General features: G+C 39.7%; 1 protein-coding gene across 2 annotated transcripts; it reads left to right on the top strand.

Moving 5' to 3' along the window:
- The first annotated feature begins 9,247 nt into the window (after positions 1-9,247).
- LOC103697697 (uncharacterized) lies at positions 9,248-23,558 on the top strand. 2 transcript variants are annotated; one of them, XM_017840724.5, is made up of 7 exons: positions 9,248-9,602; positions 10,701-10,906; positions 13,745-13,885; positions 18,943-19,051; positions 19,207-19,268; positions 22,341-22,450; positions 23,059-23,558. In XM_017840724.5, exons 2-7 carry the CDS (start codon positions 10,814-10,816, stop codon positions 23,159-23,161), a joined length of 618 nt encoding a protein of 205 aa, XP_017696213.1. In that variant the 5' UTR covers positions 9,248-9,602; positions 10,701-10,813; the 3' UTR covers positions 23,162-23,558. The 2 variants fall into 2 exon arrangements, with proteins under 2 accessions (XP_017696213.1, XP_008777831.1); XM_008779609.6 differs by having other exon boundaries at positions 9,253-9,602; positions 22,347-22,450.
- The last annotated feature ends 1,813 nt before the right edge of the window (positions 23,559-25,371 follow it).

Raw genomic sequence — 25,371 nt, 5'->3', positions numbered from 1 at the left:
AGCACGCCTAGGCCGAAGAGACACCCGTCTCTTGATCCTGATCACAGAGGAATGGAACGGAGGAGAGGACGCCGGACCTGGGCCGAACTCCAAACCACCAGAGAGAGAGAGGAACTCCTTCCTCACTCTTCTTCTTCTTCACAGAATAAACCTATCTCTCTGTCTCACGTTTTCTTCCCAAGAAAATTTTCTCTCTCACTCCATTCGAGAGGAAACGGTGGCCTACAAATAGGCCAACGCTGAGAGGAGTTAAGAGGCGTAAATGGTCTAGCGTTATTGAATTCATTCATTATCAAATATGAATGAATTTGATAACGATTGTTTCAAAAACAACCGTGGAATAAAACAGTGATTAATGTCAATTATTGCTGGATTTCAAAAATCAAACTGGACTGGAATGTTGGCGGTTCAAAACCGCACATTCCGGTCCAGTCGGCCGTCTGGCCGGAGGCCGGTTGGCCGCGCAATCGACGGTCGGAAGGGTTGCGGACGCGTGAAACAGAGAAGCTCTGTTTCATGCGTCCCAGGTGAGTCGCGGCTCACAAAAAAGGTGCTAAGGGTCCATGTGAAGGGAGTGGTCCACGGGTCCATGGGATTTATTCACGGTCAGCAACCACTCTAAATGGGAAAAGTCAACTTGTGATACAAATGGGTTAGCCCATTTGATCATAAGTTAGTCTATTTGGTTCTAAACCAAATTTGCAGCCCATTTGAATGAATTTTTGACCCGAAAAAATTCCACATGAGTCTGACTCATAGGGGATTCAATTGAGTCTAGTTTCGGCTCGATCCAAGTCTGACTTAGATCAGAACAAATATGAAATTAAATCCCAATTAAATCATGATCGAGCCCAATTACACTAATTTAGACCCAATCAAATCCAATCTCAACAATTGAGTCCTGATCAAGTTCAATTATATTAATTAAAACTTGATTGACCCGAAATACAGACTTAATTAGTTGTTCATCCATGAAATTTAGCATGTACCTCATGTTCAGTGCTAGCTGAACATAGACAGAGCCAAATTCCAAATGACCCATAATTTAATTCTTAATTAAATTGGGTCAAGACCTTCCTACTTAGCTTGACTAATGTGCGTGACTCCGATAGGTTCGAACACTAAGCCGGTAGTACATGGACTACTCCATGCACTAATCAAGGTGACCATCTAGCAATGATACCCGACGTCCGGATAGGTCAAATATGCAAAGCAACATTCAAGAACCTAGATGTATGGTTGTTGCATAATTCATCCCTATGACCTTCGATGCTCAAGATGACCTCAGAGTGGACTGTCGAACTCTGGGTCCGGTCATTCATAGTGTATTTCAATTAATCAAATCAAGTGACTTATCACTTGGTTTACCTTGGCCAAGGTTTTACTGAATTGAAATACAGTGAGATATCAACTCCTAAAATCTGAAGCGGTCAATCCCATCTTGACTCATACACAGACTTCGCGAGTACTTGACTGCACCCAGCATCCTTCCGATCCCTGAATTAGAAATTCAGGTCATCCAGTGCCTAAGTACAGTGAGTTGCTTGCAAGTCACCGTGACAGTCTCAGGTCTAAGGGATACTTATGCCCATACGTTTTACGAGCTAACTCCCGACAGTGGAGTGCTACGCAGGTGAGTCACTATTCAGTGACGATGTACTCCTACATCTCACCTGTATGCTATACAGTGTCTCCACACTCCTTGGTTTAAGAGGACAACCAACTAAATGGCACACAACGACCTATACTTGACATAGCTATCGTCCAATTGACAGCTCGTCATTTGGTCGCGAACTGGTTTAAGGACTAAATGATAAAACCTCTTTTATCCACTAAATTAGTCCTAAGGACTTCATCACAATACACAGGAGTTCAATTTGAAGATGCAACACTTGTGATGAATAGAAAATTGCCAGAATAAATTTTTATTCATTTTAATAAAACATATACATAATTCAATTTCTTACAACTAATAAATTGGCTTTGGGACACAATTCCCAACACCTGCTTGAAGAAGACCGGGGCTTGTTTTTCTTGCGGGCAGACAGGGCACATCGCCCGCGACTGCCCTAGCTGGAAGAGGGAGGAGACCAGACGTGCTGCACCGGAGGACCAGAGATCGAGGGGTAACCCTCAGGTCTTCGCACTGACTCGTCAGGACGCCAGTGCTAGCGATCAAGCGGTGACAGGTACACTTCCAGTCAACTCGGCCCCTGCCGTCATTCTATTTGATTCTGGTTCTACGCATTCTTTCGTGTCAGTTAGCTTTTCCAGACAATTACATAGCATATCTGAGAAATTAGTAGAACCATGGCATGTTGCTACACCCCTTCAGAAAACCGTAATTGTTGACACTAAACACAAAGGCTGCAAAATTCAGATAGGGGAAAAAGAATTAGAGACAAATCTTCTGCAACTTGACATGCAAGACTTCGATATTATTTTAGGCATGGATTGGATGTCTCAGTACCACGCTCATATTGATTGTTATCATAAAAGGGTGGTATTTCGGATACCTGGGGAGCAAGAATTTTTCTTTCAAGACGAGATACCCCTTCAAGGTGCTCCTACACTGCACTTCATTTCCGCTTTGAAAGCTAGAAAGGCTCTGAGAAAAGGGTGTATGGCCTATCTGGCCTGTGTAACGGATACCCAAAAAGAGATCAAACTGGAAGACATTCCAGTAGTCAGAGAATACCCGAATGTCTTTCCGAAGGAATTACCGAGATTATCCCCAGACCGAGAGATCGAATTCACTATCGACCTCGCAGCAGGAGAGGGGCCAGTCTCTAAGGCTCCTTATCGGATGGCTCCTGCTGAGTTAAGGGAATTAAAGATACAACTACAGGAACTCCTGAACAAAAAGTTTATTCAGCCCAGTGCATCGCCATGGGGAGCGCCTGTCTTGTTTGTGAAAAAGAAAGACGAGAGTATGCAGCTGTGCATTGATTATCGGGAATTGAACAAGATAACAATAAAGAACAAATATCCCCTGACCCGGATCGATGACCTATTTGATCAGCTGCAGGGTGCCCAAGTCTTCTCCAATATAGATTTGCGGTCCGGTTATCATCAGTTGAAGATCAAAGCTGATGATGTGCCAAAGACTGCATTTTGAACCAGGTATGGGCATTATGAATTTCTGGTTATGCCTTTTGGACTGACCAATGCTCCGGCTGCATTTATGGACTTAATGAACAGAGTCTTTAGGCAGTATTTGGATTAGTTCGTGATAGTTTTCATCGATGATATTCTGATATACTCAAAGAGCAGGAAAGAACATGAAGATCATCTGAGAATAGTACTATAGACTCTTCGGGAGAAAAGATTATATGCCAAACTGAATAAATGTGAATTCTAGTTGGACAATATAGCATTTCTCGGTCATGTGATCTCCAAGGAAGGAGTGTCAGTGGACCCCAAGAAGATAGAAGCGGTGGTGGATTGGCCTCGTCCTACCAACATCAAAAAAATTAGAAGCTTCTTGGGATTAGTCGGGTATTACCGGCGATTTGTAGAAGGATTCTCCAAAATAGCTACTCCCTTGACCCATTTGACTAAGAAACGGGTCAAATTTATCTGGGACGACAAGTGTGAGAAAAGCTTTCAGGAGCTTAAACAAAGGTTAGTTTCTGTCCCAATTTTAACATTGCCATCCTTAACTGGAGAATCTACCATCTATAGTGATGCTTCCAAGAACGGGCTAGGCTGTGTGCTGATGCAAGACGGCAAGGTAGTAGCCTATATCTCGAGACAGCTGAAACCCTATGAACAGAATTACCCGATCCATGATCTGGAGCTAGCCGAAGTGGTGTTCGCCTTGAAACTTTGGAGACATTATTTATATAGCGAACACTGTGAGGTGTACACCGACCACAAGAGCCTAAAATATATATTCACCCAGAAGGAATTGAATATGAGGCAAAGAAGGTGGTTGGAACTCCTGAAGGATTATGACTTGAGTATTAAGTACCACCCAGGGAAGGCCAACGTGGTGGCTGATGCTCTGAGCAGGAAGTCAGTAGTGGGCTCCGCCGCATTACTCACCACTCAACCATAGATTCAGAAAGATCTCGATAAACTGCAGGTTGAGGTGGTTACCCGAACTACAAGAAGTCTGCTGGCCACTTGAGTATACAACCAACATTGATCGACAGAATAAAAGTTGCCCAGCAGTCTGATGAGCATACCTGTCAGCTCAAGGATGAGGTGGAGAAAGGATTGCGACCCGAGCTCCAAATGCACCCAGATGGCACCCTGAGGTTTGGCCATCGATTGTGTGTTCCAGCGGATGCTGACCTGAGGAAGGAAATACTGGAAGAGGCCCACCAATCCCGTTTCTCCATCCACCCTGGCAGTACTAAGATGTACAGGGACCTTCGGGAACACTACTGGTGGAAGGGGATGAAGAGGGAGATAGCTGAGTTTGTGGTCCGATGTTTGACCTGCCAGCTAGTAAAAGCAGAGCACCAGAGGCCAGCAGGGTTATTAGAACCCATAGAAATCCCAGAATGGAAATGGGAGCATATAACTATGGACTTTGTTTCGGGGCTCCCCAAAACAGTAAGGAAGAATGACGCAGTGTGGGTGATTGTGGACCGCCTTACAAAATATGCCCACTTCCTACCTTTCAGGATTGGTACCCCTTTGGACAAGCTGGCCCAATTATATATCGACGAGATTGTACGCCTGCATGGAGTACCGGTGAGCATCATTTCTGATCGCGACCCTTGATTCGTATCCAGATTTTGGGGAAGCTTCCAGAAGGCTATGGGTACTGGACTGAGGCTCAGTACAGCATACCACCCCCAGACTGACGGCCAGTCAGAGCGGACAATCCAAAATCTGGAAGACATGTTAAGGGCATGTACTATGGATCTAGGTGGAAATTGGGATAGTCATATACCACTGGTGGAGTTTGCTTATAACAATAGCTACCATTCCAGCATTCAGATGGCCCCATATGAAGCTCTCTATGGGAGAAAATGCCGATCCCCCCTACATTGGGATGATGTCGGGGAGCGGAGAATACTGGGCTCCGAACTGGTCCAGCACACTAGAGACAAAGTACTTCTGATTAAACAAAGCCTTCAGGCTGCCCAGGACAGACATAAATGATGGGCCGACAGAGGAAGGAGGGCCTTGGAATTTTTGGAGGGGAACTTTGTCTTCCTAAAAATTTCTCCATCGAAGGGTATCACCCGATTCGGAAGACACGGCAAGTTAAGTCCTCGCTACATCGGCCCGTTCGAGGTTCTTGCCAGAATAGGCAAGGTTGCCTACAAGTTGGCCCTACCTCCAGAACTATCAGGTGTGCACAACGTCTTCCATGTCTCTCTGCTATGGAGGTACGTCCCAGATCCCAGCCATGTGGTGCCACATGAGCCTCTGCAAGTAAATAAAGAATTAACCTATGAAGAGGCTCCCCTGCGCATCATAGACAGAAAAGAGCAAATCCTCTGAAGGTGCACCATTCCCTATGTTAAAGTCCAGTGGACCAATCACACTGAAAGGGAAGCTACCTGCGAACTAGAGGAAGAGATGCGACGATGTTACCCTCAGCTCTTCGAGAACCGAGGTATGTTTAATTTCGAGGACGAAATTTAATTTAAGGAGGGAAGAATGTAATGTCCGACCCAATACAGACTGGGCCCAATACTATAGGGCCCAGTTGGAGAGTGTTGGGCCAGGGAGGGGTTAGCAGGCCACACTGGCCCAAGAATGACAGTGGTCTCCCACCTGAGGGCTGAAAGGACAGGACCACCAGATGGCCAACGGAGAGACCCCCACAGACATGCAAAACGGGAGCCCGCCACCTCCTCTTCCCCTCGGCAGGCGAGCTGTGAGCTGGCCTGGAGAGGAGGGCCAGCTGGTGGCTCCCGGGACACTGAGGAAGGAGAGAATGCCACCTCTCCTTCGGGGTCCAATCCTAAGCCAAGTTTTTATACCCCTAAAACCTGCTAACCCCTGGTTTTTTTGATATACCCTCCTAAGCCTCTAACCCTTTGAAATTGCTATACCAGAGAGTCAAGCCTTGGAGCTGGAGGCAGAAGGAACCTCGCAGCCCTAGGAGAGGAAGGAGGGAGCTTGCTGTGGTGGTACTGCCCAACTACAACCAGCCAAAGCAAGGTAAGGGCCACTGTGATTAGAGTATTAAGTAAGAAAAAAAAGGGGATAGAGAAATCCCTCTGTGGGGTGTTCTCCCCTTTGTTTCATCCATGAAGCAGAGGGGAGGAGACCGGCACAGAGGAGACCGGCACGGGAGAAATAAGAGGAGGACCCCGGACCGGACCCACAGGCCGTGGGCCAGCCTGAGGGCGGCCCAAGCCCAGGCCCAACTGCCACCCGAGCCGAGCCCAACCGAACTCGGCCTACGGGTGACAGCCCGTGGCTGCTGCCGCCCTAGGGCTGAGGGGCAGCCAAGGGGCCGCCGGGTCTGACCATGCCGGCGACAGACGCGGCCCCTAGGCCGCCAGCCTCAGCTGAGCCCCACCCCTCCGCCGGCCGAGAGGTGGTGGCACGGTATCCACAAAGAAAAAAGAGGGGAAAAGGGGAAAGAGGGAAAACGGAAGAGGAAGAAGAACAATATATATATATATATATATATATATATATATATATATATATATATATATATATGATAATATGAAAAGGGGTACTTACCTCGGACCACGGCCTTACCTCGCCGTGGTCGGAGCCGGTGAGGACCCCGGAGAAGGTCCGGCCTCGATCTCACCTCCCGGCCTTCCCCCTCTTATCCGGCATCACTTCGGAGAAGGGAGAAAGGGGACCGGCCTCCCGCTACCGCTGCCCCGAGGGAGGAGCCCCGCTTCGGTCGGTGGATCGGAGGGCGCTCCATCTCTCCGGCCGCCGGCGAAGGAGGGGGATGAATCGGAAGACGAAAGGGAACCGGAGGAAGGGGAAGAGGGAGAGGCACAGACGAAGAGGCCGAAGCCTCTGGAAGCCCCCAGAAAGAGCCCCTTAACGGGCTGCTTAGCGGGTCGAATCCAGGTTCGGGTTCGAAACTCGTTAGGCCCAAATGAATTGAATAGGTTCAGGAAAAACCCAATAAAGAAGTAAACCGAGCCAAATTGGGGGAAGAGAGTTTGATTAAGCCCAAATGACAACGGGTCTGAGCGTGAGCAAACCCAATTAAGCCAAATTGGGCTAGACCCAAACCCAATTAAGCTCAAATTAGCTGGGTCCGTACCCTGTCCATATCATATTGGTTCTAGCAGGCCCAATTAGTTCTAAATCAGGTCCAGATCAAGCCTAATCAAATTGGCAGAGGGCCAAATTGGCTAGAAAAAGGGTGGACCTAACCACAAATCCGACCCAACCCTTTCATTAAAGGCCCAATTAGGCCTTGTAGACCCAAATCTACTTTAATTAAACCCAAAGGCTTCAAGTTGAGTGAATTGAACTGGGTTAAATCCTTGGTTGGGATACAAACAAGTCCATGGTAAGATGAACGAAATTTATGTTAATTAGAGGATAATGTGGGTCTTGCAATGTAATTTTAGGAATCAAGACCCGTCATCCGGACCCAAGGAATTAGAATACTACTTATTGTAAGTAACCTGTTCTAATCCTACTTTGGATCATATAATGTTATTAATATTTTCCTAAGTGTTATTCAAGTACATACTTTATGAATGATATGTTATGATAAGTAAGTAACTTGCCTGATTTACAATTTATGGCCATATATGCATTACGATTAAGCTGATATTTTAAATCATGCATGCAAGTTAGTACAACAAAAATTTTCTATTTAGCTGAAGGGCACTACAAATGGACTCAAAGATGCTACTGATCGAATGCAACTGAGCTGGCCTTGCTCGTGGCCGAGAATGACTGAGCCTACCCCACCAGTGGCTGAATAATAACTGAGCTGGCCCCGCCAGTGGCCGAGACTAACTTCGCAGTAGCATCTGAGAGAATGGACCACGACATGTCGGGGGCACGGTTTCATATGTATACTTTATGAAAATTTTTGCTTGACTCGAAATACTGATTTGTTTACCCAGCATACATATTTTGCCATGATAAATTGTTAGATAATATGCATGTCAGCTTCTCAAATCCTGATAAACATGTTTAGCATGTTAGTTGATCTGATAGGATTATGCAGAGTTACTTACTGAGCCGTGTAGCTCATACCTATTTGTTTTCATTTCTTTTCAGATCCTCACCAGTGATCGCCTTCAGATATATTTTTCATTTGTAACAGAGCTTCGTTATTTTTGGAGAAGCATACATACTTTTGTATACTTGAATAGTATAGAAGTTCCGTATTTTTGTATCAGCCTTAAAGGTTAAACTGAAATATTTTAATATATGAAAGTTTAAATTTTATTGGCCACCTGTTACCCCTGTACAAGGCTGCGTGCTATTGTGGGCGATAGTCGGCAATGACACGGCCGTGTCATGGATCCGGGTTCGGGGCGTGACAACTTGTCAAATACTGTAGATATAATTCTTTAATGTTGTCGATGTGAATAAAGATTCCTATAATATGGAGCTATAATAGCTCTCGCAGCTTATCATCAAAAAGATCTAAATCAATACGTGTGAAAACTCTTCTTTCGGAGGGTGCATCAGTTGTGGTTCCATAGTCTGGCTTAGATCATGGGTAGGTTAGCTCAAGCGATAAACTCTTGATGTTGGTTCCTCGCAGCAGAAAATTTTAGAGGCATCCACTTGCTTGAGAGATCTAGATTGCTTTTTTCTTGGCATATGACTTTTTTCTGATAATTCATTGAGATCAAGCTTAGACTAATGGAACCTTACAACTGTTCTCCTTCTTGGGTGAATGTTATACAACTTAAGACCAGTTTGGTTATTTTTAAATTTTTTTCTAATACGGCATTTAGGTTATATTTAAGTTAATGGTTTGGTCAACATTCTGTTGAGTTATGGATTAAAGTATTAGATAAAAACAAATTTTAAGAGAATAAGCGTAGATTTTCAAACTATTGGATGTAAGTATAATTTACTTCTAATCTTAGGAGCTTTTTATAATTTACTCAGAAATAATTTTAACTTCTTTTTATATAAGTTAAATAGATTTATTAATGCTGTTAATTTAACTGAATATAAGTATAATAAACATAGGTCTCAAAAAAAAAATATATAATTTACTCAAAACAGAAAAAACTGGCCACATGTATAGCACGTGACAAACTCGAGGAGCGCCCGGGAGTCAGTGCGGTGGCATCAAAATGGACCTGCTTGCCATGCTTTAGGCCTTCAGCTCTTTGAGTGCAGCAAACTCCAGCCATTATAAACGGAAAAGGTCCGAACCGCAGCCGGTTGACCGGCGCCCTGTCGGCCACGGGTCTTGCTGTTGCGGGCTAGACCGACTTCCCCCGATTCCCGAATCCGATTCCTCTCGCCCCCTCCTCCGTCGATCTCATCATTCTCTCTCTCTCGCCCCCCCTCCTCCGTTCCTCTCTTCCCTTTCTCCCCTCCGGCCGGCGATCTCCTTCTCTCCGTTCTCTCTCCTCGTCTCCTGCGGCGGTCAAGAACTCCGCTATCATCATCTCGGCACGGGCATCTCGGCCTCCGGGCGTTTGATTTCCGACGAAATTGAATCTTCGGTGAGGATCCAGTTCCATTCCCTGTAACCCTAGATGCAGATATTCCGCCTTGATTCAACCGTAAATGTGGATCTCCCACCTCTAACTTGGAATTGTGAGTGTGTGTGTGTTCTGTACATTTGTGTGCCTGGATCTGTGTTTTTTACCCCTTACTTGCTATGATTTTTTTGTGCTTAACTGTACGTGTTCTATTAATGCTATGATTGTTCGGCCCGTCGTGGATTAATTATGCTCTGCTCCGATCCCTAATTATGCTACTCTCTGAACTTTTTTCTTTTTTCGATGACATGGGAAGTATTAACTTCTTATTTCTCGTTATGAATGACTACATGAATGCTAACAAGGGAGTAAAATATATCAAACAAGTAATAGACGGAGTTGTATAGGAAAGAAAAAGAACTTCAATTCAAGTGCTGAACATGAAAGATCTTTCATTTCATGGATTAATACACCTTATATATTGTGCTTGTGCCTTACCAGCATGCTGCAGTGGCACAATATCGGCTGCATTCCAATGCTTGGTATGCCATTGTGCCAGTGTTTGCCAGCCATGGAATGGCATGATTAGTACTGTGCTAGTTCCAACCATCATGGCACTGGCAGGCGATATCTTGATCCTTGTTTCATTCAAAACCTACACATGAGCTTTGGTCTTGAGGAAGATGGACAATTGTAGAATCGTTTTAATCTCTAACACTCTAGCTTAAAGAACAGCAACATTATCTTATTCCTTTTGTAATTTTTTGGGAGTTTGGTATATATTACAAACTTCAGTAAATTTTGAAATGTTTCTAATTATTTATCCATGTAGTCCTTAAGAAATATTAAAATACTAAACTATTGAAAAATGCAAAAATCTAATATTGTAAATGAAGAGGTTAAATCAAAATGATTGACTTTGTATAGAGTCTGCTTTTCAGGCAAATAACTAGGCACCTCTGTGACTGTAGGGACATTAAGTTAGGTCTGCTGCGCAGAGTTGTCAAGGAATTTAAGAACTATGCTTGCAAATAGCCAAGAATGATTTTGCACCTATCACTAGTTTTTCATCTCTCATTTTCTGGTTCTCGATCTTGAGTTGTGTGTTTATCTATGCAGGATACAGTGGTGTATGAAGACGATTTTGACATTGTTTTTATGGAAATCTTTCTTGGATTTTGAAAGTTAGTGCTAAGTACAAACTTTCTTAAGGCAACAAGGACGACAAAGAAATGTTCTCGTTGTTCTATGGACTTTGGAAATATCTCTTCAGCAAGACAGAGTTCCATGTTCTTATTCTTGGAATTGACAAAGCTGGAAAAACTGTAATTCTTGGCCTTCCTTATGTTTTTTTTTAACCTACAAACTTCTTTTTAAATTTATGTTTTTGACATACAACCTAGTTTTAGTGCTTAAAAATGCAGTGTTCTCCTGAATTTTTGTTGCTTTGTGTGTATGTACAAGTCCAATAGTCTTTTATGTCAGATATTGAGAAGCTCTGTGTTCATGCTTTGATTTACTTTTGTTTTACATGCAGCATGGGTGTACATTTATTCTTTATGGTATCATCATAATACAGTAGGCCAAATTGGGCTTATTTGATTTTGGAAATCCTGACCGTATTCCCTTTATGCCTCATATTCACCCTCTCTGATTAGCTTTCTGATTCCTTTTGCCCCTCTCTTACCTTTCTTATGTATTTTTGGTTTCCCACATTTCCTGCAAAAGTCTCCCTATTTGCTCCCCCAATCAACTATGCGAGCCAGTTTACCCCTCTCTTCCTTTATATATTTATACTTGTAACTAACGATAAAGCGAGTGAATTATTTAAGTAGCTTAATAATGATGGTGTTGAACTTGCATGATTGCAACCTTGCTATTATAATTGTAGGTTAAGATTGAGGATCTTTTATTCATGGGAAAAATGTTGCAGTGTCGATATTCTTCAATGCAGTCATGTCGGTAAAGCATACTGGCACAATTCTGCTCTACTAATCTCAAGTTCATATTGAAGATCGCCCATGCATGGGAAATAATTCCTTCTTCCTTCTTCAACCTTCTTCTTGATGCTGCCAATTTGAATCCTCTTTCAACCAATTCATTAGCTAGAAATGTGCGATCTATCCTAACTCAATATTACCACACATCAGAAAATTGGTTAGATTGTTCTTTTCCTCACTTTTTTGTTTCCCTTTTTGTGCAAAGTAATTTTAATGACACATTCTGGTCATGCTTTTATTAATCAAATTGGTTGGATTTTCCCCTATTTCATTTGAACCCAATCTTATCGTTCTGTGATTTTGGTGCTCACATTTGAGAGCAGTCCAGTTCTCTATTGAGTTTCTATTAATTTTGCCCATCGATTACCCAGTACTATTAGTTTTTCTTTTGAATTTTAATATGTTGCATTGCTATTACCTTTCAATTATTTCAATCTAGTTCCTGTATTTCCATCTTATTATTAATGTCTTCCTTGTGACCTTTATTTCAATTAGTTCAATCCTTTATTTCCATTTAGTTGGAGATCTTGTGTCATTTTATTTACTTTTCCAATGAATACAAAGATTCTCAACCTTATCTAACAAGCTTGATCTTATTCACATGGGTTAACTTTATGAAATAGGCATAATCATTGAGACTTGTTAATTTTGTTTTCAATGAAGATGGAGCATGATGTCAACCCTACTTTATTTAGTTTTGGCTCCTAGAGAAGGCTGTTCTAGGCAAGTGAAGACTTATATGAAATCTATGGGGCTAGTTGTCCGGTAGGAAGACATACCTTATTGAATTATATAACCTGCTCTCATAATTGAATGATGATATTATGTACTGCATGCTGTTCCTATGTTGGTAGCTGGTTAGCATGATATGTATGATGTTGGTCATATGCCCACTGCTGGTCCACATGCTAGGTGCTTGCTATGTTACGTGGGCTCAGCTATGTGTTGGTTGCACAGTATGAATCTAGCAAATGATCCTTTGAATCTAGGAACTTCTTCTTGTAGCGCTATCAAAATCCATATATGTGTCTTATGCGGGTACTTAAGAGTAATCAAAGGGTCCAGTGGCATAGGATGCTTGTGGCAAACAAATTAGGTTTTTGCTAGCCCATATTGATCTCTGCTGGTAGGGCACTCTTTGTCATGCACTAATATGAACCTGCATGGAGTGTTACACACACTTGTAGCCCTCTCCAAGCTTGTATCTTGTAGGCATGGTGCATTGATGTTTAGCATGTTCTGTTCTTCTACTTGCATTAGTTTCATTCTAACTATACAAAATGAACATTGTTATATGCTTGGCAACGTCAAATTTTATCTCCTTCCATTGCAAGTTCAGTTGCATGTTATTGTTCTTTTGTCAGCCAGGACAGAACTGCCGCATTCTGCTTCTCATCTTTAGTTACTTATTATAGATCTTATGTTAGCTATTGGTACTTAACCTTATTTTTTGGGCTTCTTTTGGCATCGCTCGCCATTGGTAGTGATACCTGTTAATCAACAGTGTACTTTTAAAATATATGTATCAAATAATTCCTAGTTATAGTCTGTAGTTACCATTGTACAAGTGGTTGGCCAACATTATATGAGAACATAATTGGTCATGAAAGATAACATTCTTCTAACTATTTGTACAAATTTGAATATGAAAATATTATTTTGATCAGATGAACATCAGATATGCAATTAATATGGCCACAGTTATGGGTAATTATATAGGCATGCCTGATATCTGTATTCTGCAAATAGGAATTGTAAATCTCCTTTTCTTTTGAGTTTGAGTTTGACAATGAATCATGTTGGTGATATAAAAAGAAGTAAGTCACTTATTTTTTTATTCCGTATAGTTAGAGAGAAGACAATGTCATCTCCTTATTTGCTATAGGCTTCGTAATCAAACATATGAGTTGTAGTTTGTGATTTGATATTTCTTTGTTGATTTTCTTCTTGTTTCCATGCACATACCGAACAAAATTTTTCACTTATATACTTGTGCATATATGCAATGAAAAAGGTGACATTGCTTTTTTTTTTTTCAACTTCTTGCTTCATTGAGATTCACTTCCATTCCTTCACTAAATATTACATCTTGTTTTCCTTTTTAAGTTTTTTTATTTATTCAGTATGCTAAACTTGATGCTTAATATATTTTTGAAAATGAAGACTTTGTTGGAGAAGTTGAAGTCATTGTATTCAAACTTGGAAGGGCTCCCACCTGACCGGATTGTTCCAACAGTTGGATTGAACATTGGTCGTATTGAAGCTTCAAATGCAAAACTTGTGTTTTGGGACTTAGGAGGTCAGGTATGTGTTTTCAAGCCCAACTTTGAAATTATGAAATTATTCTGAAGTTGCAAGGCTTATGCCACTAGTTATGTATTCTTTGTAAACAGTTCTGTTAGTTATATTTGGTCTAGTTTGATGCAGCAGTTTTGGCTATAGAGAAAGGAAAAGGTTTTTTTTACATAAATAAAAGAGTCACTACTCAGATCTACTTCTTAATTAATTATAATTAGTACATTTGTTCCCAGCATATGTCATTGCAAGGTACATGTTGTAACAACAAAAGATTAGCATGATAAAATATCATTTTTCAATAGTATTGTTTCACATCGTGTATTTGAATACGGCCAAAACAGGATGGTGGCATCGGTGTCATACTATTTCTGCACAAAATTGGCACTAGGTCATGAAACAAGCAAAATCTGGAGCTACCTGCCGTCTCTGAGTGGTACCAAGGACGGTACAAAGCCTGTCCTAGTCGGGATGATAGATTTTTAATTTTGTAAAGCACGGGAATAGGATGAACCACCTGTTCCAATCATTACAACCTGATACGAAGACCGCTTCGGTCAGTATCAAAGCTCATCCTGTTTAGGAGGACAAAAGGTGAAGGGCCATGTTGGCTGATTCAAAATGAAGTCTAAAAGACAAATTGGTTGGGCCTTAAACTTGATACAATATCATACTAGAAATAGAATTATCTGACTCAATAATGAAAAGAAACATGCTAAAATTATTCAATCACAGAACTATAGAAATCTAGTGAGAAATAAATGCTGACGCTAATCGAAAATCTGGTTAAAGTTCTCGGTTGTGAATTCTCTGGACTTTGTATCCATTTATCTAAATAGTTATAAGTTTTGACCATAACTGGTATGGAATAGGGACAAAACTTATTCCTTATGCTACAGTCAATTTACTGTCACAGTTGATTGTACTGCAAGCAAATATCAATAAGATATTAGATGAACTTCAATTCAATCCTTATTGATATTGCACATAAAAAAGAGCGACTTAATATCCATATTGCATGTCTAGCAAAGTGCTATTACGTTTTAAGTATGAAGTCATTGCAATTAAATTAACACTTTAAGTAATTGTCATTTTGTGTGAAATACAAATGCATTGTGATTGAATAATTTTGAATAAACTCAGTGAGTATTAAATAACTTGCAAACTCATGAATATTTTATTAATTTGTTTCTTAGATTTGTAATTCTCCTTCCCCTTTCAAGTTTCTCCTTTCTTTTAATAAACATCAGAAAACACCAGTGTTTTAAAATGTGGTTCATGAGGCCACATATGCATGTACAGTCTCATGATCGCACTGCATACCCTATATGTGGCTAGTATATGCAGTTGGGCTGCATGTTGGGTTGAATTTTTTTTTTAGCACTTTACCAAGACATGCAGCATGCTTAGCATTTTGTGGCTGCATATGTAGCCTACTTATCATTGTGTAACCATATATGTGGGCTTTGTGGTATTGTGCAAACACATACTTGTCCACACTTATGTGGGCCTACATGAACTAGGCATGTTCAAGCTAATGGTTGGATTAGATGTGAGTTTTAATGAGGCTAGTTGCATGTATATAAGGCTGCAAATGGGTCGTGTTGACTTGTCACCCGACCTGCTTAGACCCGATCCAACTCGTTTTGGAGGACCCATCGGGCCGAGTTGGGTTCTAAAATTGGGCACATTCTATTTTTTGGGTTGGGTCTAGGTTTACTAAATTTAGACCCGACTGGACCTAATCCGACCCATTTGAATTTTGGACAATTTTGGGTTTCTAACCCTACGACCCGATCCGACTGGACCCGAACTGAATCCGGCAAACCATTTGGGCCCGATAAAGTCCGAACCCATGTTGTTCTCTATGTTATGCCTTATGACTGATGTGCATGTCCTGTATGTGAGCAGTATTTTGCATATTGAGTTTATAGCTCCAATTCAGAACATAGAATGATTCATGCAATTTTATTGCTTGGTTTTGAAGGCTTATTAAAGAATAATGAGCATTTGTAGTAACAAAGTAACAACTGAGCTTCGAAAAAAGACATGGGCTATTCTCTAGATAATCTGATTTGATGAAGCACTGTATGTTGTTTTTGCAGCCAGTCAGCCTTATCTAGTTTGTGGTTTTTTGTCCTTCAATATCCAAAAAGAAAGTCATTGAGGCTGCTTTCTGCTTCACAGACAATCATACTCATTCATGTCCATTTGGGCCCGATCCAGACTTGACTCGAACCTGATTTTTTCGGTTGAGATCGGATTATACATGGATCCGATCCGACCTGAATGACTTGTTGGGTCAGAAATTTTAGTAATGGACTCGACCGGACCTGACCCGATCTTCTATTGGATTGGGTCTAGGTCCAATATTAGGATCCGAACAAGAAATCGGGTTGGGTCAGGGTTACTCATGACCCGGTCCAACCCGACCTATTTGCACCCCTATATGTATATTGATAGTATCATTATGCAAGTTATATTATTATTCTTAGTACTAAGTATTAAATATTGAGTAGTAAACACTAATTGCTAGATATTATTCTTATTAGTGTTGCTATTACTTATAAAACATATTGCTATCATTATTGCATTTAATGTATTTTATTTATTTTTAAGTATTTAAAATACTAACCGCATATGCAGCTCATACAATGCATATGCACTATGCAACCTCTTGACTCCCTGCATATTGCAACTTCCTTTTAAAGCATTGAAAGGCAAAGCTGGTGTCCATGATGTAGTATGTATATATTTATGTTTGTGATTGTTCATACATATATACATATATATATGTGTATTGTAAGAATATTTGTGTGTGTGTGTGTATATATATATATGCTTATGTCCAGAGCTACATACTTATATACATATATGTATATGCCATGTTCTCGTTCCTAGATTTTGGAGGCTTCTGCATTTGACCCCTGAGGACAGTTAGATTTTTGGCACCCTTGCTGAGTGTGCAAGTGTAATTAACAGTGGTGCTCACACTCCTGCTCCTGTATGCTTTCATTTTAGTTTCCATTGATATGGGTATGAATCAATTGCATGGGTCATATGCATCTTAATTTGCAGGGATACAATTTAGCCTGCTAGTACTTGTTTTTGCAATCCCTCCACCTGCACAAAGTTGTGATTCGGTTTGGGTGGAGGCATTTGATTTGATCCATGGCCCAGTTGGCATGCATTAAATGTTTCATTCACATGCATTGTTGAGGTAAATCATATCTGAATTCTAGATCCAAAAATCACGTTTTGATACAACATCTATGCTCAATTCTTTATAACAATAACCATTCAACATTTGCCCATCTATCTGGGGTTGGCAGCACAATTAAATTTTTTTTCCTGGCCCATAAAATTCAGAATGTATTAGTTGGTATCATGTTTGGGTAGAAGTCTTCTATTCAAAACAAATATGGGCTTGACCTAGGTAATTCTTGATGTAAATTCACTGGAGTCCTTTTCACATGTACCCATGAGTCTTCCTTTACTAATAACATATTGTCGAGACTACAATTTCTTTCCGTTGATTGCATGTTATTCAGTATTCCATTAATTTTATAACCATAACCATAACCATCAAACTTCATCCCAACTGTTTGGAGTCAGCTTAATGGATCCTCATTCCAAATTATTCCTATTTAATATCAACTCTAATATTATTTCAAGCTTTTCTATATCTTTTCTCAGAAGCCTCATCTTACCTTAGGTCTTTTCCTCCTACATCCTTCACGACAAATTAAAGTGATATTCTTTACTAGTGCCATCTCAGATCTTCGTTGTACATGCCCATCCCATTTCATTCAATGCTCCATCAATCAATTCTATTGATCTTTGAACCTATTGCTAAAATGCCATCAACAAATAAGAATGTATTCATTTTCTATTTGCTCTTGCTTCTTTTTCTTTATCTTTTGCTGATTACTACCACCTTACTCCTGATTCAATTTTTGTAACCAATCCCACTTTAGGCTGCCGCAGGCAAAATAGTAATGCATTGGTGACAAACACGAGCACAAAGAAGCATATCAGTATTATTGAGGTAATTGCTCACTGGAGTCTTATTTCAGAAACTTCAGCCATCCCAAAGATATTATTTTACAAATCACATTCTTATCCTAAATAAACAAAATAACATTATTGATATGAAACAATATTTTACTAGAATGTGAAATTCAATTTCTTCTAGTTTTTTTAATCACAACATGGATGCTGACACCTTACTGATCTCTCGATTATCTTGCAAAGATCTACAAGTAGAATTCTTCAAAACAATATTTTTTTTGTACTGTCTAACTGCAATATGATACTGCTTAAACTAACTAACAATTCAGACTTCTTGTATGCAAATGATTTCTCTCTTATTATTCTCCATTGTGAAAAGTTTGCTCAATTGTTTAATAATTTGTGCTGCTCGCTCTAGGTATTCTAAGGCAGTTTTCTAGTTTCCAAAGTATTCTAAAGCAGTTTTCTAGTTTCCAAATTGTAGTTAATGTGATATTTGAGTTTCCTAGGTTTTAGAATAACCCCTTTGTCTTGCATGTTGAACTGGCAGACTCACCCCTTTCATTCAAGAGTGACTTGATTTCATATTGTTTGAGTAAAAATTATCTGCATGGAAAATTGTGCAAAACTAGGTCTAAAGAAGTCACGCAAGAATACTGTGATAAGCATTATCTGCCACAGTACTCTTCGTTAGTTTTATAGTATGTCAGTGCCTACAGAAGTTATAATATTTCCCTTCCTAATCACTGATATTAATATGTCAATAACATTACCTTTCAACTCCAGGTCCACATATTACCTGTCTTTAGTGCATGGGGAAATTGAACTTTGGAGTTGAAAGTGTGTTTACATTTGATCGAACAACGTAAGGAACGCATAAATTAGATTGTAGAGATTATCATAGGACTATTTGCTTCAAGATACAAAAGTTCACAAGGGGAGATAGTGGGGGCTTAATTTGCAAAAACTTCATCTTTAAATGCATGACTGAAAGCAATATAATGCTTTTGGTTATCAAACTTCAAAATTATGACACGTTTAACTTAAATTGGCAGGTTGGTCTGCGAACAATCTGGGAAAAATATTATGAGGAGGCACATGCTATAATCTATGTTATTGATGCTGCTTGTCCATCATCATTTGAACATTCCAAGTCTGCATTAGGTTAGTACCAGCCACTACTACTGCATTATCTCTTGAAAAATTTATATGATATTGATTTTGGCCTACTACAGCCATTCAGCTTGAATTATGTATGCATTATTTTCTGTATAGTCACATATATATTATGAATAATAAATCTAGAAACTGCTGAACAGAAAAAGTACTTCGACATGAGGATTTACGAGGGGCACCACTTCTGATATTAGCCAACAAGCAGGTTAGAGTTTTTTTGCCTTTTCATTTTTCTTTTGTTTAGTTTGAGTGATGTTAGTTTACTACCTTTGCACATGTTATAGGTCATTGCTTTTCTGTATGTTTCCACACCTTTTTTAATTGGCCTGGATCAATTCCACCATCTCGTTATCATATTTAATAATGTCGACCAGTTTACCTGTGGCTTTATGTTCGGCCTTAAGCCAATGGTATTCATAGGCTAGTAGAAGTGATTGGTCAACTTGTTTTGATGGGCCAACATAGTATGACTAGGTTATGGCCCAACTGTCATATTTTTCTTGATGACACAATTTTATTATATGCATTATTACCAAAGAAACTCCCTGACACTGATAAGAGCGTCCAAATCATATTAATATCTAAACTGTAATCATGTTGTTGAGAGTTGTATCTTTTGGTTTGGCGAATATGTTACCTGTGGAAAACACATCGACGCCATCTTAGCAAATTTTGTACACAAAAAAATGTTGGGAAGATATTACAGATTAAACTGGAATAAACTTTGTTGAAATTCAAACTTTTCAAACTAGGTACCTCGACATGTTTCCTCCTATGATATTGTTATAACAAAATATAATTTAAAAATAGGTTTTTGAGCTAAACAATTGATAATATAATGCCATGACAATACAAAATTTTTGGCCTCTGGCTAGCCTTTGCTTAGCTTTATGTTCTTTCTTTTCACCCCTCCTCCTCCTCCCAAGGATAGAGATGGGGAAAAAGAATCCGTGATTGCAGCAATTGTGTTCTCTTGAGGGTCTGTTTGCTCTAGTGGACCTTCCGTCAGGTCTAGTTGCAAAGACTTGGGCTTTGAGTTCCATTTACTGCAGCTCAGTGAACCGCAGCAAGTCAGGCTGATGTTTTGGACTAAGTTGCAATAACTCGACTTTAGTCAAGATGATAGCCAAGTTTCAAGTCAAGCTACAGTAGCTCAAATACAGGCTTGCCACTTGATTCTAGTGGTTCTTTGAAAGAGAGATCCTTTCCCCACCTTGGCCTCTCCAGATCACTCATCTTTGTAGCATTGTTGCATTGATGCCTCTAACCCATCACCCTCATTGTCCAATGGATCTCCTCTTCCCCTTGGCCATGTCCTCCAAGTCCTTACCCCCTTGGCTATCTCCTGCTTTAGGACTTTGACCACCATCCACAGTGCACTACACAAATTGGCCATTTGCTTGCTGGCAAGATCACTGATTTTAGACTGATCTGTACGGTGGACATCCAGCACTCCCGCCGGTAGTTGGTGGACTAGTCAGGATGATTGCTGCATGAGGGAGTCAGTGTGTGTGTCTTGGGGGGTGGGAGGGGGGGAGGAAAGAGACTGTGCCATTGAGTCATTGCCATGGTTAAGAGCACCTTGCCAATGCTGGATATGAGGGTCCAAGAGGAACTGCTTGGTGCAGGGGTTCAACAGGTGGCTGCAGTTTTGGGATGTTTCAATTGGTCTAATCATGAAGAGAATCTTCTAGGACAGCCTGGCGGAGGTTGAAAAGATTTTTTTTCTTTAGTGAGTTTTCTTATAAGAGATCCAGGTATTAGCGTTTTGATGGGTTATACATATGTAAGCGCTGGAAAATATGGCCATCTAAGGAAGGCCAATTTAGAAAGATTCTTGCTTACATGGAATTAATGAATAGCACTTCTGGAAACTGACTAATTAAAGGGTGGGACCTAGATAATATGTGCTGATAAATCACTTCTTTTTAGGTTTTAAAAAAATGTCCTTTACAATGTTATTATGGTCATCATAGCAATTTGAAGGCCATTTGTTATCTAGATAATAGGAATTTAAATGACAATCCATATTTGACCGCTACTCCATTATAACTGCCTGTCGTCTAATGAAAATAAAATTCATTATTTGAAATATTCACTGTTTACCTGATTACTGTAAATTGAAATTCTTATGTCAGCTGGAAAATATATTCCATTCAGTGAAAGTGATTTGAGGAAATAGCCCCTTTATCTTTTTGCATTTTTAGTTGATTCCCGTTTAATGGAAAATAATGACTATCATATAAATCACTATTTTGTTCCCAAGTAAGCCACAACTGGTTGAACTATTAAATAGTGGCTGTTATTTACCTTTAATTTGGAATGTTGTCTAATTGAATCTTTGTCTTTCTTTTTTGTAACAGAAACCATAAAAAATATTTAAAAAAATAAAAAATAGCATTCCGTCTGAAATTGCAATTCCAATTGGCATGCTTCTAATAAAAAAAGCTGCAGCCATGGCAACCATAGCTGCATTTAACATGTCAGCACATTAAACAGCTAATGAAAAATCTACACTGGCAGTACTAATATTCATGATTAGTTTCAAGTTCAGAAAAACAATGTTTGATATTCAGATGCGGGAATAATTACTTGATATTCTGAAGGTAAAGTTCTTGTTTCAACTTTTCCAGATTCAGCACATCTATCAAATGGTCCACAATGTGGGGCAATCAAGTTCTTGTGCTGACTGGGTACTAACATTCATAACTAGTTTCAATTTTGGAAAAAAACAATGTTTGATATTCAGATGTGGGAATAATTACTTGATTTGATGAAGGTAAAGTTCTTGTTTCAACTTTTCCAGATTCAGCACATCTATCAATTGGGACAATCAAGTTTTTGTGCTGACTGGGGGGTTAAGAAACCTATGTAAAGAGCGAAGAAGATTGTCATATTTAGGGAACAAATGAATTGGATATATCGTCACTTGAAAATGCTTAAAGAAAGAATTTTGACATCCAAAAGGTATGGTCGTGAGAGGATGAATGTCTTGCTTTTGTGGTATTGAGATTGTAAACAGAAGTAATTGTTAAATTATTGGGGAAAGTAAAAAACAAAGAACTTCTATGGAATTTTTCCCCTTAAGGTGTGAGCACCAAATTATTTCAAGGTCGGGGGGCAGGAACAGTGGTTTGTTCTAGGTAATACTTGCTCAAATATTGTGTAACTTTAATTTCTGAAAGGATCAGTAGAAAGTTAATTTATAGAATCCGTAGAAAGTTAATTTATAGTATCAGAATTAATGCTTCAGATTTCTTGTTCTAAATATAAATAGTGGCAGGATCTTCCTGGAGCTGTGTCTGTTGAAGAACTGGCAAGGTATTTGGATCTCAAAGAGTTGGATGAAAGGCTGTACATGTTTCAAGCTGTATCTGCATATGATGGGTGAGTAGATCAACCCCAGCTCCCTTACCTATCCACATTGTCAAAACTTGTACTATGTACAGATGAAGGGGCAAAAAACCCTATTAACATGCCTCTTCTTGTAAACTGCTTGAATAATGGCTATGTTGATATTATCTAGGAAAGTACATGATGAAAATCAATTGAAAGAGAATATGTAGATAATATTATAGGTTTGGATGCATATATACCCTATCTGAACAATATCCTCGGATGGCTGGAATGCATGACTTTGAGCCTTGCATTCAACAAGAGTAGTGTAGCAAGGAAAAGGTATATGAGTACTGAGAAGTCATGGATTTGTGATGCTGCAAGTCACGACTCAAATGCATGCGGCATCTTGTATATGGATATGCTTAGGAAGTCCATTTTCAAGTTAGGCATCTAGGTCATCAGCCACTCTTTGCAGTAGACCATTCCGAAGTGGATCTCCCTATGGGATATCCAACTACAGATATGATATTTGGGCATCCTTACACCCATGGAACATCAGCTGTGTTCTATAAGATTGATTTTTATTCTTTGAACGTTAAATCATTCTGTATTGCCTTATTCGGTGATCCATAATCACCATATTTTCTTGTTTGCAGGACGGGGGTTAAATTTGCTATCGAGTGGTTAGTGGAGGTCATGGAAAGAAGTAAACGTACTGAGGTGTTAAGAATACGTACGGGTGGTGCAGGGCATGTTTAGCAACATCCTTGCCTCAATTTATGTCAGAAATCGTCCTAATTGAAGCATTTGCTGTGGAGATAGTTTGTACTAGTCCGGAGATGTAATTTATGTGCTCAGGCTGCACTCAGTTGGCTTCATTTTGATGTCCTGGTTGATAAATTTACAATAACCAATACAGTTTCAGCATTATCTTGTGTAGCCTGATGTGTCTGATGTGAAGATCTCAGATCATTTTGCCACTTGGCATGTATTTTGTTTGGCCTTGTTATATATCAGCTTACTGAATAGCATCAAATACATTATAAAGCCAATAGGAATTCCAAGTTGCTTTAAAGGCCTTTTGAAGGATATGAGGTCTTTAGTTTTCATGTAAGATTTACTTTCTATAAATTAGGTTGCTCAACTTTTTTCTTCAGTATTGATTCGAATGGTGCAAGTTGATTTGCAATTGGTGAAATTCTGAACTTACAAATTATCCTCCTAGAAGATGGGAAGACTATGAACGACCATTGACGGATATATTAAGGTAATGAAGATTATTTGCACTTAGCCCGGTTATTTTTTATGTTCCTGAAGTGAAAGTTTAAGATTGCAAGATGACTGATTTTACAAATGGCCTGATCATTATGATGCAAACAGTGCTGTGCAAATTGAAAACTTAGGCATACTACTAAACATGCAATGTTTAAGGACCAAATCTCAAATCTCTAGCCATTTGCTGATAGGCAACAGATCTAAGCCGCAGAGTTCCCATTTGGATATTCCACAGGTATTGCTAGTTGAACCCTTTGAATGAAGCAGATTGCCCGCATGGTCACAAGTTCAGCATCTGGGAATGATCTGGTTTGAGTGGAATTGTTCCAGAATTTTGAGCTGTTTGTCATAATTAAAATGCTAGGGTTCTTTTTTTTTTTTTTTTTGCTTAAAACAGGTGCATCATACAGTACGTACGTGTGTGAATACACCCAATAAGATCAAAATACAGTAACTCACGGAGTGCCAAAGGCAACTCCCCCTCCTCCGACCAAAGGGCATACCCCGAATGGTGGGCCACGTAGGCAGCTGCCCCGTTGGCCTTCCTGAATACATGCTTGGCCTGGATGGCCATTCCATCTCTCATCATCACCACGATATCGCGGATCAAGGGGTGGTCAGTGCCATCACCCCTCAACCCCCTCTGAATCCACCTGATGACAGTGGCCGAGTCACCCTCCAACATAATCGAGCTGGCCCGCCAAATGCTAGGGTTCTTTAGGAAAGCAAAACCTTTTGGTGATTGAAAAAATAAATGACAAAGGAAATTAGGACCAAAATAATATTCCCACTGACAAAAAATAGCAATTAAATGATAATATAGTAATCAAATGAGTAGGAACAGAATGGAAAACTATTAATATCAAAGAACAGAACTGTTCAATTTGGTGCTTACTGTGAACTCCATCTCCCATAGTGCTGGAGGCTCTCTGGAATATTTTGGTTACCTTTGATTCAAAGCCACTGGATATTACGTATCTCTACTCCTTGTTGCTCCATCTCTATTCCTTACCATATGAGGCTCCATATGAGCCTCCTGCTGTTGTCAACTCCATCACCCATATTCCTCCATGAAGATATCCACCAATTATTACCCTTGATTGTGAAGGTGTGATATATAGTGTTGGCCCTTCCCTAATAGCTTAAGCTTTATGAGGTCCTATGGTAAATTTACATGGACTATTTAGAGCTCCCCCTCAAATTTGTTCAGATTTCTAGGCATGTAGTTTTTGAGCCTCCAATTGTTGGCCTCCGGAAATCAAGTTTGGATTATAGTATCAAGACTCATTTGGTTCATGGGAAGATAAAGAGGGGAAAGTATGGTTAACAAAAAAATAAAGAAATGTTTTATGTTTGGTTGGAGTTTTCAAAGAAGAAAGATAGAAAAGTAGCCTTCGCACGGAAAAGAAAGACCTATATGGGATATAGGAAAAGTCCAATTCCCATCGACTGGAAATTGGGTTAAATATTTTTTTTTTTCCCCAAAAATACCTTTAAGCTGCTGGATACAATGAGATAAAGTCTTTTCCTTATTAAGAGTATAACATATATTTTACATAATTTTTTCAGAAAAATAGATACTCAACCAAATATAAGCCACTCTGAAATATACTACTTTCCTTTGGTCAACCAAATATACAAAAACCACTTTTCAAGTATTATATACTTAGGCATTAGCTTTTCAGAAAAAATAT

The sequence above is a fragment of the Phoenix dactylifera genome, chromosome 16 (assembly GCF_051530095.1).
Source record: "Phoenix dactylifera cultivar Ajwa chromosome 16, Ajwa_hap1_PhDact_Kaust_v1.1, whole genome shotgun sequence".
NCBI lineage: Eukaryota > Viridiplantae > Streptophyta > Magnoliopsida > Arecales > Arecaceae > Phoenix > Phoenix dactylifera.
Note: the sequence above shows the minus strand (reverse complement) of the source record. Positions and strands in the feature narration are given on the sequence as shown.

Bases quoted from the DNA above. Each gene is read 5' to 3' on its own strand.
- LOC103697697 (XM_017840724.5), top strand. From the start codon at position 10,814: ATGTTCTCGTTGTTCTATGGACTTTGGAAATATCTCTTCAGCAAGACA. The intron at 19,052-19,206 runs GTTAGTACCAGC...ACTGCTGAACAG, and splicing joins ACATTCCAAGTCTGCATTAG to AAAAAGTACTTCGACATGAG. The intron at 22,451-23,058 runs GTGAGTAGATCA...TCTTGTTTGCAG, and splicing joins GCTGTATCTGCATATGATGG to GACGGGGGTTAAATTTGCTA.